This window comes from Nyctereutes procyonoides, unplaced genomic scaffold (assembly GCF_905146905.1).
Source record: "Nyctereutes procyonoides isolate TBG_1078 unplaced genomic scaffold, NYPRO_anot_genome, whole genome shotgun sequence".
Taxonomy (NCBI): Eukaryota; Metazoa; Chordata; class Mammalia; order Carnivora; family Canidae; genus Nyctereutes; species Nyctereutes procyonoides.
In genome coordinates this window covers 61,115,020-61,127,168 of record NW_026575046.1, presented here as the reverse complement: position 1 = coordinate 61,127,168, position 12,149 = coordinate 61,115,020, and the positions used below count along the sequence as shown (strand labels likewise).

Genomic DNA, 12,149 nt, shown 5'->3' with positions numbered 1-12,149 from the left:
CCCCAAAGCTGTTTCCCGGGGAGTTTAGTGACAGGCCAAGTGGAGGAGCAGTGCCTTTGAGTGAGAGACTGAGAAGTCATTGCAAGGGCAACAGCACAGACTCCCCGCACTTGTTTTCTTCCCAATCCCCTTGTAAACTAGAAGACTGGGAAGACTCCTTTCTGTTTAATCTCTGGAGAGCAACTCTTTTCCTGACTTCGACCGAGCCAGTTCTCATCTTGAATTTGAGACTGCTCGTGTTGCACATTCTCCACCCGCCACACGTTCTGCTTCTCTGGGTCACCTGGTTTCTGGTAGGAAAGCCCTGCCTCTTGCCTGGGACACTCTCTACCCCTCGTCCCTGAAGGCACGAAGTAGGACTCCTTCACTTATCCCTGTGTGGGTGCTGGGGAGGCCAGCTGACACGCCAACCACAGGGCAGGATGTCAGTAAATACTGACAGAAGTGAGCGAGGCACATAAAAGGGGAAGTTGTTGAACCAGGATCAAAGATTATATCGATATTTCTGATCCTGGGGGTCCAACAGATGCCTCTTCCCAGTGACTAATGGTAAATGTGATGTTTGCACTCAAGAAAGGCCCTGGATTTAAAAAGAAAAGAAAAGAAAAGAAAAGAAAAGAAAAGAAAAGAAAAGAAAAGAAAAGAAAAGAAAAGAAAAGAAAAGAAAAGAAAAGAAAAGAAAGGCCCTGGGGGGGCAGGGAGGATTTTACCCAGCACCCCCTTTTCCAGGCCTTTGGGTTGCAGCAGCAGGTGTATGTGCGTGTGCACATACGCAGCTGTGCAGCGAGAGGAAAGAGACCTCGCACACTCGTGCACCTTTGAGCCTGGGACGGGCTCGGGCTGTGGCTGGCCTACCTTGTTGTGATACTGCAGCATCTGAGTGATGATTCTTATCTTCGGATGGTAGTTCTTTATGGAGATTACTCTGTGGAAGAAAGAACCAAAGCTGAGACAGGGTCCGCCTTACTCTTGGAGTCTGATGGGAACGTGAATTTGATTGTGCCCAGATGGAGTGAGTTTGGCATCCTGAGGGCTTGCGGGCACAGGCCCAAGTGAAACTGTGTGTCCATCACCCTGCCCCATGGCAGTGTGAAAAAGACATCAACAAAAAGGCCACAAACCGTGTCCTGGGCATAAGAGGAGAGCAATCCTGTCCTGTGGTGTCTTGGTGTGGGCATGTGAACATGTGTGTACTGGAGCGGGGGCTCCCGAGCAGGGGTCACGGGCTTACAGCCTACATAGGCATCTAAATAAAGTAAGCCTAACTCATGGGGCCGAAGGAGGATTGCAATCTCACATACCCTAGGGATGAGCCTAGAAATAATTTGCTCTGAGTCCAATTCCCCAAGTTAACAACTTGAGACAACAATGACAAATCAAACAAGCAGCCTGACAAATGATACTAATTGGGACACACACATGGCCACTCACAAAAAGGATTTCTGAGCAGGGCTCTTATGATGCGATCAATGACTCAGCCTTTGCTAGATAATAGTGTCTAAGTGATGACTTTAATGCTGGTTGGAAATGAGCACCAAGGCCTGGAGGGGGCCACAGTCTGGTGGAAATTCCACTCCCTCTCCCAGCTACCCACCAGCAGACTGCCCTCAGCCATACCCCCTATGAACCACTGCCCTCCCCCACCCCCTAGATTTGGCTCCCTGACACAGTCACTAGGCTACAAGGGGAGGAACAGAAACACCTGGATTCCAGTTCCAGTCTTGTACTAAGGAACTGGGTGACCTTCAGGAAATCCCTGGGCTCTTTGTGACTGTTTCCTCATCTGGACGCTGGGGGCAACGGTACCTGCTTTATTTATTTCACAGGCTTTGGTATGAGTAGCAAATGAAAGACCAGATGTGGAAATGCTTTGAAATCATTAAAAGCTCTCTCCACATGTAAGTTATGGTTTTTGTCATTACCGACTCTGTCAGAGGTGACATTGCACATTTCCTTCTGTGACAAGGAAGGCTAAAGAACGGAATTCCACAGAAGGGCCCACCTCCTAAGCCTAATCAGAAATGCAAGTGCATTTATTATGACCACCCCCACACACTTTGCACCAAAAAAAAAAAAAAAAATGCTCCATGCTTCATCCCTTTTTTGTGCAAAAATGGAGAGAAGGCAGCCAGGGAGCAGTTTTGTCTGAGAAGGTACAACTTGTAAATTTAGGAAATGGATCACACAGAAGCCTCTTCCTGCACAAATTCAGCCTGGGCTTTTGCACTTGAAGGAATTCATTTTATTTTTGAAAAAGTGTGGTGTTGGCCTGTGCTTGTAACTCAAGGACTTTGAGCCATGGTTCAGCCCTCAGAATTCAGTTCACAGCCCGGGCCAGCTTTCTGCATTAGCTCATTTCAAATGGGTCTTTGACATTTTAATTTCAAAAGGGGCAGATTGGTCTCATTAAACTAAGGAGAAAGGAGGATTATACAAATAAGGGAAAGACGGAGCCCAATTTTTAACCCTGAACTTCCCGTTGTTGCCTTTTGCTGCCTGGGCCTTAGTTCTGATTCTGGTTAATGGGTGGCTCAACTTCATTTCTGAAGCTACCTGGGCCCTGTAATTTTTATGCCGTGGCTTCATTCCAAACACTCTGGTCACTTCCATGTCTTCGTATTAGCCCTATTGCAGCCAGGGCTTAAATGAAATATTGCTAGTAAGAGAAATGCCCATTTCAAAACTATTACTCATTTTTCAATTACTCGCTTTTGGGGAAATAAAAAGACACTAGCCCCAAACTTCTCTGGGGGTCAAAACATTAAACTTCTTCTTTTGTTTTTTATGTTTGAAAAATCCAAAGATGAGGACGCCTAGGTCCTTAAAGGCTACATTTTTATCACCTCAAATGATACAAAAACCTGGTGAAGGATAGAAATCCTAGTTCAAGGAAAGGGTCACTGAAGCCCTCTCCCCACCCCCCATGCTGAGCTGTTATAGTCACTTTCCAGCTGTGACTAGTTAGGGGGTGGGCCCAGGTGTGGACACATGTCCCCATGCCACCACTTCCCTGCAGGCTGGCAAGCCCCCTGCGTACAAGAGTTCATGCGTCAACTTCCTTAAAACAACGGCACTAAGCATGTTGCTGAAGAAAAGCAAGAGGAAAGAACAATGTGCCAGATGTCGCTTGCCAGACACAGGGACCAGATGGTGAGGGGAAGACGTGCTCATCCCCAGTGCACGGGAAGAGACCCCCCCCCTCGGAGATGTCATTTGAGGCCACTCATTAGAAGCAAATGAAGGGAGATGGGAGCATCCTGAGGAAGCAACTTCCCAAGCCCTCACCCCAGGTAAATTTCGGAGCCTTGTGGAGCAAACCAAGCTGTGGGGAGAGGCCAGTCTGTCTAGACCAAAGGGTGGCTGCTCACAATTAGGCAAGAGTTCTTAGGAATGCAGTGGGAGGGAAATGTCTTCTCTTCCTTCATCTCTTCTCCAGAAGCATCTCTTTATTATTCCCTTCCAACTCTCTTGACTACTCTGCAATGTACTTAGGAGGGGAGAAGAACCCCAAGGGGCTTTAACTCTCCAGAGCCAAATATCTTAACTTTTTTGTCATTAAGTGGTCACAGAACAGTTTTCTTCTGACATGAGAAAAGAGTGAAGAGTGGGGGGGTCGGGCACTTCAGGGCAGGCCAAGCCATGGCCTTCCAGGGGCCTAGCAGGTTTACAGGAGGGCATTGGATGGTGTGCTCCCCACCCTCCCACAGATGTTCTGTAAAAAAGGGGGGTTTGGGGGATCCCTGGGTGGCTCAGCGGTTTAGCACCTGCCTTTGGCCCAGGGTGTGATCCTAGAGACCCAGATTCGAGTCCCACATTGGGCTCCCTGCATGGAGCCTGCTTCTGCCTCTGCCTGTGTCTCTGCCTCTCTCTGTCTATCATGAATAAATAAATAAATCTAAAAAAAAAAAAAAAAGAACCTTTAAAAAAGGGGGGGGCTTGGAGACAAATAGGTGTGATAACTTCTCTGTAGAACATTACCTTAGAAAGTTCTCTGTAGAACATTATCTTAGCAATGCATTTTAGTATTAAAAGCACTGAGAAGGCTTTCAGTGAAGACACTGCTTCATCCTGGGAAACTGGCTGAAACAAGCTCATCAGTCCACCAACTCCTCTTTGTGGGGGCTATTAATCAACATGTTTATAGACACACTCAGAAAGCTCCAACATGGAGCTTCTCAAGCTTGGCACTATTGACATTTGGGGCCCGATAATTCTCTGCTGTGGGGAACTGTCCTCTACGTCGTAGGATATTGAACAGCATCCCTGGCCTCTACTTTCCGGGATGTGAGCAGCATCATCTCTCCATTATGACAACCAAGAACATCTCCAGTTATTTCTAAATGTCCTCTGGGGGACAAAATCACCCACAGTGAAGTCATTTCAGGTCCACTCCCTCTTAGGGAAAATGGCACTTTACTTTAGGCCTATACCTAATCTCAATCTGTCTTTCCTAGTCCTGTCTGAAATATCTCAAACCCAAGACCAGTTGTGAACCCCAGGGCTCCCATGTGCCAAGGATAAGCCTTGTGTCCTTGCCCTCCACAGCCACCAGTGCCTCAGCTCCCCCTGGACCTATGCTTGTGGCAAGGTAGTAGGGTACATAGGGGGGAGAGAAGGTACCACAGAGATGATGCTCTGCAGGGAACTCAAGAGGGCACCCAATGGACTGCAGAGCACCAAGCCTAGATCCTCCCCTGGCCTCCCCAGTGTTACCTCATTATGTTGGAGGCGTCTTCAGCATCAGGGTCAGCGCAGTACTTGTTGGCAAGGATTAGGCACGCATCTGCTGACTCTATCTAAGACACCAAAAGGAAAATCACAAAACACAAACATATAAATAACCATGCTTGGTTGCAGTCTTTCTCTGTTGACGGCTTTTGGAGAATCTGGTGCTTTGCAAGGAAAGAAAAAATAATACTGAGAGATTATAGTTTTTGTCAAAAGTGTAAGTTGCAAGTTCTTGTTATGGTATAAACATTTTATCTTGTTGTTGTTAGAGGGTACAACCTGTACCTTGGTAATTAGACTTTCCATTTTGCATAGTCACTTTGATGTAATCTTTCCAGATTTCTTTAAATAGCAATTAATGAAGCCTTTCAGTCCCCTCCCCGCCTCCTTTCCCAACCAACGGATCCACACCATCATCCTAATTTTTTTAGTCGGGAAATGGTATTAGGTGAGCTAAATCACTTCTCTCAGGTTACCAAGTTAACTGAATTGTTGGGGATTCAGAAATTGAGACTCCAAAGTCCTTCATCTGACCTTTTTCACATCTTAACTTTGGAACAGAAGGAAAATAAGAGCCCTAAATCAGATAACAACTCAGTATTCTTTAGTATTCAATTAGCATTCAGATATTCAAAAGACAACAAATCTATGTGTATGAAATGATGTGTTACAGATGACCTCAAAACCTACTGACTTATCTAAACATGAGCCAAAATAAGATTTAGGTCTTTGAGGGAATGATGAGTTATGCTAATAATTGCTTGCATCTAAATTAGGTCCTTGAACAGTAACTATTTTCTCCAAGTTCTCATTAGATTTCACATTAGTCATAACTTGGATCATGTCTGGATAATATTAACTGGACTCTATAAGCATAAGAATTCTTGTGCTGGCTCAGGTCTGCAATCTGTCCCGTTCGATATGTTGTACTTAATAGACCATTCCTGCATTTTGGTGGGAGGCCATGGTTTCCTCCATGGTATGTCACAAATTGTCTCTACTTTTCTTTAATAATCCAAAGAATTTACCCAGATCCTTCTGGCTTATTCATGTTTGCCAGTGACATTATTGACTAAATTATGTAGTGACCACAGTTAACATTTAGATGTCAGTGGATTCACAATATTAATCTATACCCAATATTTGTAGTGAACATGCTTACAAATATTGAACGTGCTTACAAAATCTATATAAAACGAGCCAAGTAGCAGATGCCACTTTGCTGTATCCCTTTCCTTTATAAGCCTCAGGTCTGTTTTATAAGAAGATTCTAACTTAATAGATTTTGGAATGAAAGATTACCCTATTACCCAGTGATATCAGATATCTGCATGTTTAGTTTTGTGCTTTTAGTCTTTGGTGGTGAATAAAAAGGAAGCTCAAGATGTTTTACGGCCTGGTAGAATTTTATTTATATTTTATCCTTCATGTTCCTTTCCAATGTAAATAATAGATTTCAGAACTACACTGAATCCAATTTAAGTATTTAAGATAGGAATTATCTTAAATATTATCTTGATTATTATGTTATATATGCATCTACTGAATCCATACAACTGGTCTTCTTCCTTGAGGAGTGCTGATATTGAAGGAACTGGCAGAATAACTTTCATTTTATGACTAGTCCAAGTGAGGGAAGTGGTCTAGCAAGTGCCAGCAGAATGAAGCTCTGGGGTCAGTGGAAGGGTGATGTCAAGGCTGGTGGCATCAGACTTATCTCATTAGGGGTGTGCAGGTGATGCTTGGCCTTCCTAGGAGGCATATGCCCTCACCACAGAGTCAATCCCCCTGTCAGTTGGAGTAAAAACAGAAGTCACCTCTTCTTTCTTACCTTGACTCTTGCAAGATCATGTGGGTTGAGGACTGAACCCTGATAAAATTCCACCTGAGTAAAATGTCGTTTGAATAGAGCCTCAAGCTCCAGGTTAGGGGAAATGCTGGCAGGGAGAGAAAGAACAACCATTAATAAAACAGACTCAGGTATTTCTGCTTCCATGGCCTTCTTTCTCTCTGACTTCCAAAGAGAAAGACCTAGGAAAAGGCTTTCACCTTCAAGACAGACCCCTTTCTTGCCAGACATAAAAGTTTCAAACTTGAGAAAAATAAAACCCCCACCCACTGAAAACCAAAACCAGCAGCAAGAGGTTCACAGTCTTCACAAAGTCTGAGGCCTATGAGATAAAATGTCTTCGACTTTGTTAAAAGTGGAATCCCCATCTGATGAATAGAGACACTGGGCTGTGACATCAGAGATTAGCCAAAGATGCCCCTGGTAGAGCCTCCTGTCATTCCCTCCCTCAAAGCCTCTTCTCTGCTTCTCAGCCACGTGGACTTTTCATCCCCCTGGGCCTGGATCAAAACATGTCCACCTGTGAGCTGCCACAGACAGAGTTAATTTACTCTCGGTACTATTCTTGATCCACACATGTGTACACCATTCATCATTCTTAGTGTTGAGCTGTACAGACATCTTTCCCATTGGACGACAAGGATTAAAACACTGATTGACCTATTCATCCATTTATTACTTCTGCAGAGATGAAATATATCTTCTCTCTATAAGGTATTATGGCTAGGCCCTGGGAGATGATATTTCGTTCAATCTGCTAGGTACCAAGAACTGTGTTAGTCAACGCTTGCCTAACATTCATTAAGCACTTAGAGCAAATTGTTAATGTTTTTGAGCATTTCCTATGTGGCAGACACCATTCCAAGCACTTGACAAGTATTAACTCATTTAAACCTCAAAACAACCCTAGAGGAAGGGATGCTATTAACCCAAAGCTGCAAGAGGTTAATTAACCAGGCCATCTACTACGATGCTGACGCTGACAGATGCTGGGGACACAAAAGTGAATCCCAGTAAGTGAAGTATGAGCTGCCAGCTTGTTGATTCAGACTCAAGCGGTGGGTGAGAGAGAAACAGAGCCTGTGCAAATTGGACCAGTTTTTGAGATCCATTACTGGTCAGGCCCCTTGGGAAGTCAGCCGCGGTCTCTCCCTGATGCAAATGCCCTGTGCAATTGTGCCTCTCGACTAAATAGACTTCAGTCAGTGAATACAGGCTAGATGTTGAGCTCTAATTATTGCACATGTGCTCATCTTGAAATGCCCAACCAATATGAGGGCAGAACCTATGCACTCTACTTCTCTGGAACCTTCCAGAATGCTCTGCAGAGGACGGGCCCCTCAGCTGGTAATGAGAGGCCACGCCCTGCATTGTATCTGTGAGCTCTGCTCCTGTGCTCATGACCCGGCTGGTCTTTTCAGAACTTGGAGAATTCAGTGCTGAGAAGCAAAACGCTAGCACTCAAACATGGCGGGCAGTTTGGTATTCTGTGAATAAGTGTCAAACGAAGGAGATGCACAGAACAGAAGCTTATAGGGAAATCAGCTTTCATGGGATCTCAGAGCAGGATTAAGTCCTGAGCCATCAACCCCCTCTGGAGCCACACCAACTCACAAGCTTTGTCCTTTGGTAACTTGGGGCTAGTGAAGGCCCTATGATGGCCCCATTTCCATCAAAATATAAGATGGTGCCATGCCCGAGTCCCTGGACTCTCTATCCCTGTGGCAGGCTAACATTTTCCTTAAAAGGGGATCAGGCAAAGCTTAAAATCCCAACAACATTGAGCAGAGGGAGAGATCTTGCTTTCCTCCACTGTCCAATAAACATGATAAGACCTATCTTCTAAGTTGCTTATCTAGCCTAATATATTTTATCTTTCACCATAATAGCTAACATTTGTTGTGCACTTCCTGTGTGCCTGATTCTGCTCTGTATACTTTACGCGGACTATTTCTTTTCATTCTCTCTACATGGTAGAATGAAACCATTGTGATCTCCCCATCTTAGGAATGTGAAAACTGAGGCCCAGGGAGGCTAAGTAACTTACTCTGCAAGATTCATAAGGAATCCTCTGAGTTCACAGAATGTACATTGACTCCCTGTGTTGATTAGAGATGGGACCAGCACAGGGTCCTACACTGAGGTTTCTAGAAATAGTAATTGCTGTTGCAGCTGTTGCAAGCACTTTATACCCTGCATCCTCTTACGTTTGGGTCTTGCCTGGCCACTATGTCACTCCTTCAGTTGTAAAGAATCCATCCACACCATACAGCTCATTCCACACCAGACACTGCGAACACACCTAGATCCAATAGATCCAGACAGCTGATGAGACAGTAATGACATGTTTGCCCCATAATAAACTTCACTCACATGTGCCTGAATTGCCTCCATGGAGGCAGGTGCCGTGCTCACCACTGAACTAATGTGTCGGTTCCCTTTCCATTAGCTCCATGGTGTCCTCTCTAAGGAGGCCACTGGTGGGGGGAGGGTCATGGCCAATTCAACTCTGCACTGCCCCCCAACATGGCCCCTTCACCACCACTCCTATGGACACTCAGGGAGTCCTTCTCGGGGTGCCTGGTTGCATGGAGGGTCTTGAAACAGCAGGGGCCCCTTACTTGTGAAGAAAGACGATCTCCACATTGACATCGTCCCGGTCCTTGTGCAGGAAGTCCTTCAGGAAGTTGGAAACACTCTCCAGAGTGATGTGTCCGCAGACCACAATGTGCCTGAACAGGAGAAGCCAGTCAGATGGGGCCAGCCTGGCGCTGACCCAGCACCCACCCCACGCAAGAACAGAGGAAGCTCACAGCTGCAGGGAAGCATTCATCTCCTCCCGAGGCCTCAATTAAAGCCCAGCTCCCATCCCCAGAGGGCTGTGAGGCAAAGCAGCGGTGCTGGCAGGTGTTCAGAGACTCCTCGGCAGAAAAGGCATATGGCTTCTCACCTGATGCTGCACAAAATCCTATTAAAAGCCCAACCGTTTGGCCAAGTGGTTTTATGCATTTAACAATAAGTGACATTATGCTTGTGCTTAAATGCTGCATTATCAAGTCCCTTGCAGATTCATATCTTTCCCTTTCTGCCCACAAAGCGTCCTCTTGAGAGATTTACCGAATGAGTCTTGGTTTATGACATAGAGCTTATCAGGTAATGAGATAACAAATCTTGCTGAAACGATGATTTTGTGTGTAAGAAAGCGGACTTTTATCAGGGTGGCTAATGTGCGGCTTGACACGTTATGGGTTCTGCTGGCCATAAGCAGTAAAAAGGAAATTTTGCATTTTTCCGCCATAACTCCTCCGACAATGGGGGCATGTAACACTTTACAGTAAGTGAGCATTACTCAGGGCTAAATGAGGATGGGACGCCTATGGAATCGGAGATCATGCTGCAGGCTGTGTATCCCCAGATAGCTGCTTCCCTAGGGTGTCTGAGATTTCCACAAGGGCCAAAGCATTTTACTTCAAGATGGGGAGAAGCTAGAAAGGAATGAGGCTGGAATTGTCTGCCTTGATCCAGGGAGCTTTGGACTCCTGTTTCTGGAGATGGTGGTTTTCCTCTTTTCCAGAACCTCTAGGACAACAGTCCCCCCAACATCTTTGTGCTCCTGGACCAGTCTGATGAATCTGAACCAATCTGGCTACCCCGTGGTAGCCAGACATTTGCTATCTGATGCTCCATCAGGAGTAAGCCCTTTTGTGCAAGGGTTAGCCCCACAACCCAAAGCCGAGGCCTGGCTGTGGGGAGGAAACCTGCTGGCTTCTAATAAGGAGACTGTGGCAAGGGGCTCAGCCTGTGTCTCTGTGCCTCTCAGACTGCTAGTAACAGAGGCCGAATCCCTGGCTGGGCTCTGAGGCATGGGCAGGTGGCGAACACTGAAGCACGGTAATTTCGTGGGAAAAAATTTAGAATGGCTAGGCCCCTTGCACCTCATAATTGCTCTGTGCACATTCCAATAAGGCAGAAAGCTCATTGGCTGGAGGCAGCTCATAATGGGAGGAAGTGATGATCACTTATGCAATGTTCCATTAGATGCCATTACAAGAGCCTGCCCTTTCGTTGTAATTTGGTGCTTGACTAAGTATGTGAGAATAAGGCAGTAAACTCATTGGTGAAAGGATAATGATGCAGAACAAAGAGTAAATCAATAATATGCACAATGCAGTTAATAATATCACTATTATGGACTGTTATTGTTACGGTGCTGCACTTAGTGGCCGGGCAAGCGCCAGGCCATCACAAGGAGGAAAGACCGTCAGGGGGCTGCCTCAGAAGGGACGTTCCAACACGATCACTTTGTTCTCTAGCCAGTACCAGCCAGGTTCAGGTTCTCTAGCCTTCACCACCCATCCAAATGCCCCAAACCCGTATGAGTAGCTCCCTCCAGAAGTACGCATTGTTAGGACACGGGACGTGAACAGAATGCTTGGGTTATGTACATTTTTATCATGTCATATTTTAAAATATTTCTTGTAGCACAAGTGCATTTATATGGACAAAACAGGCTGCAAATGAATTTGCACATTTTGAATAAGATTTCTGATTTTGAATTTGCCAAGTGTATTCAGAAAGTGACGGAGAAATGGATCTCCCTCCTGAACTGACATCTGGAGCTGCATGGGGCAATTCTCGCACTTTCTGCCTGCAGACTTCCATGACTAAGAACAAGGCCAGCATGAATCCAACGTAGGGTTCCTCCACAGGACATATGTGTGGTTGGGGCCCTCCCTCTCACCTGGATGTGAAAATAAGCCAGACTGGATTCTTTGCTCTGCCAACCAAGGCTGTGTGTGATCCTAGGCAAGCTCCTTATCCCCATTCAAAGATGAGGGAGCTGAGAGGTTAATACCACCCAGCCAGCTCCCACCCCAGGCACTGCAAAGCTCAAAGTTCTATACTAGTAGAAGCCTGGTGATTATTCAAAGCTGGACTCAAATCAATGATAGGTCCAGGGAAATGCCTGAACATTCATCCTTCCCATCCTGTACGCAAAGGACTGAATGAACATCTGCCAGCATTCCCTCTCCCTGTTCTGAAATCATTCATCTCTAGGACAGATGTGTGAAGGGAAGGAGATGAGTTCACCCTCTCACCCTTGAATCAAAGGCCCTGCCAGCTGATTTATTCAGCCTTAGAAAGAGTCAGGGTTCTCTTAGTTGAAAATGTGCTGGGTACATATAAAATATATTCCAATTCAATCAATATTATCCCTTAAGCCTTTAATTAGCTTTCACTTCTCTTAAGAAGTAGACAAATGCAGGCAGGAGAGGAGAGACAAAAAAGGATTGACTTTCCTCATTTGAAGCTAGCTGTCCAATACCATTCTAGACAATTGAGAATATATATCTTTTAGCTACAGCATGATTTCTGGGGTGGAGAGCAGCCTTTATCAAAAAGGAAGAAAAAAAAATCTTCCTTCAACATAATTGGTATTTTTGCTCAGAAAAAGCGAGATTGATTGAAAGCAGATTGCCTTTTTGCCCAAGGAGAGTTATTAGGTACATTATCATGGCAACCTTGGAGAACCCATATTGTTCCAATCTGTCCTATATCTGATTTGAAGATT

The 12,149-nt window shown here is 45.4% G+C and overlaps 1 protein-coding gene across 1 annotated transcript in view; it reads right to left on the bottom strand.

Moving 5' to 3' along the window:
- Nucleotides 1–12,149, bottom strand: part of KCNMA1 (potassium calcium-activated channel subfamily M alpha 1) — a 709,595-nt gene that overhangs the window by 194,337 nt on the left and 503,109 nt on the right. The window contains 4 exon segments of the mRNA XM_055325743.1: nt 856–925; nt 4,714–4,796; nt 6,560–6,665; nt 9,199–9,309. Coding sequence (XP_055181718.1) covers nt 856–925; nt 4,714–4,796; nt 6,560–6,665; nt 9,199–9,309 — 370 coding nt within the window.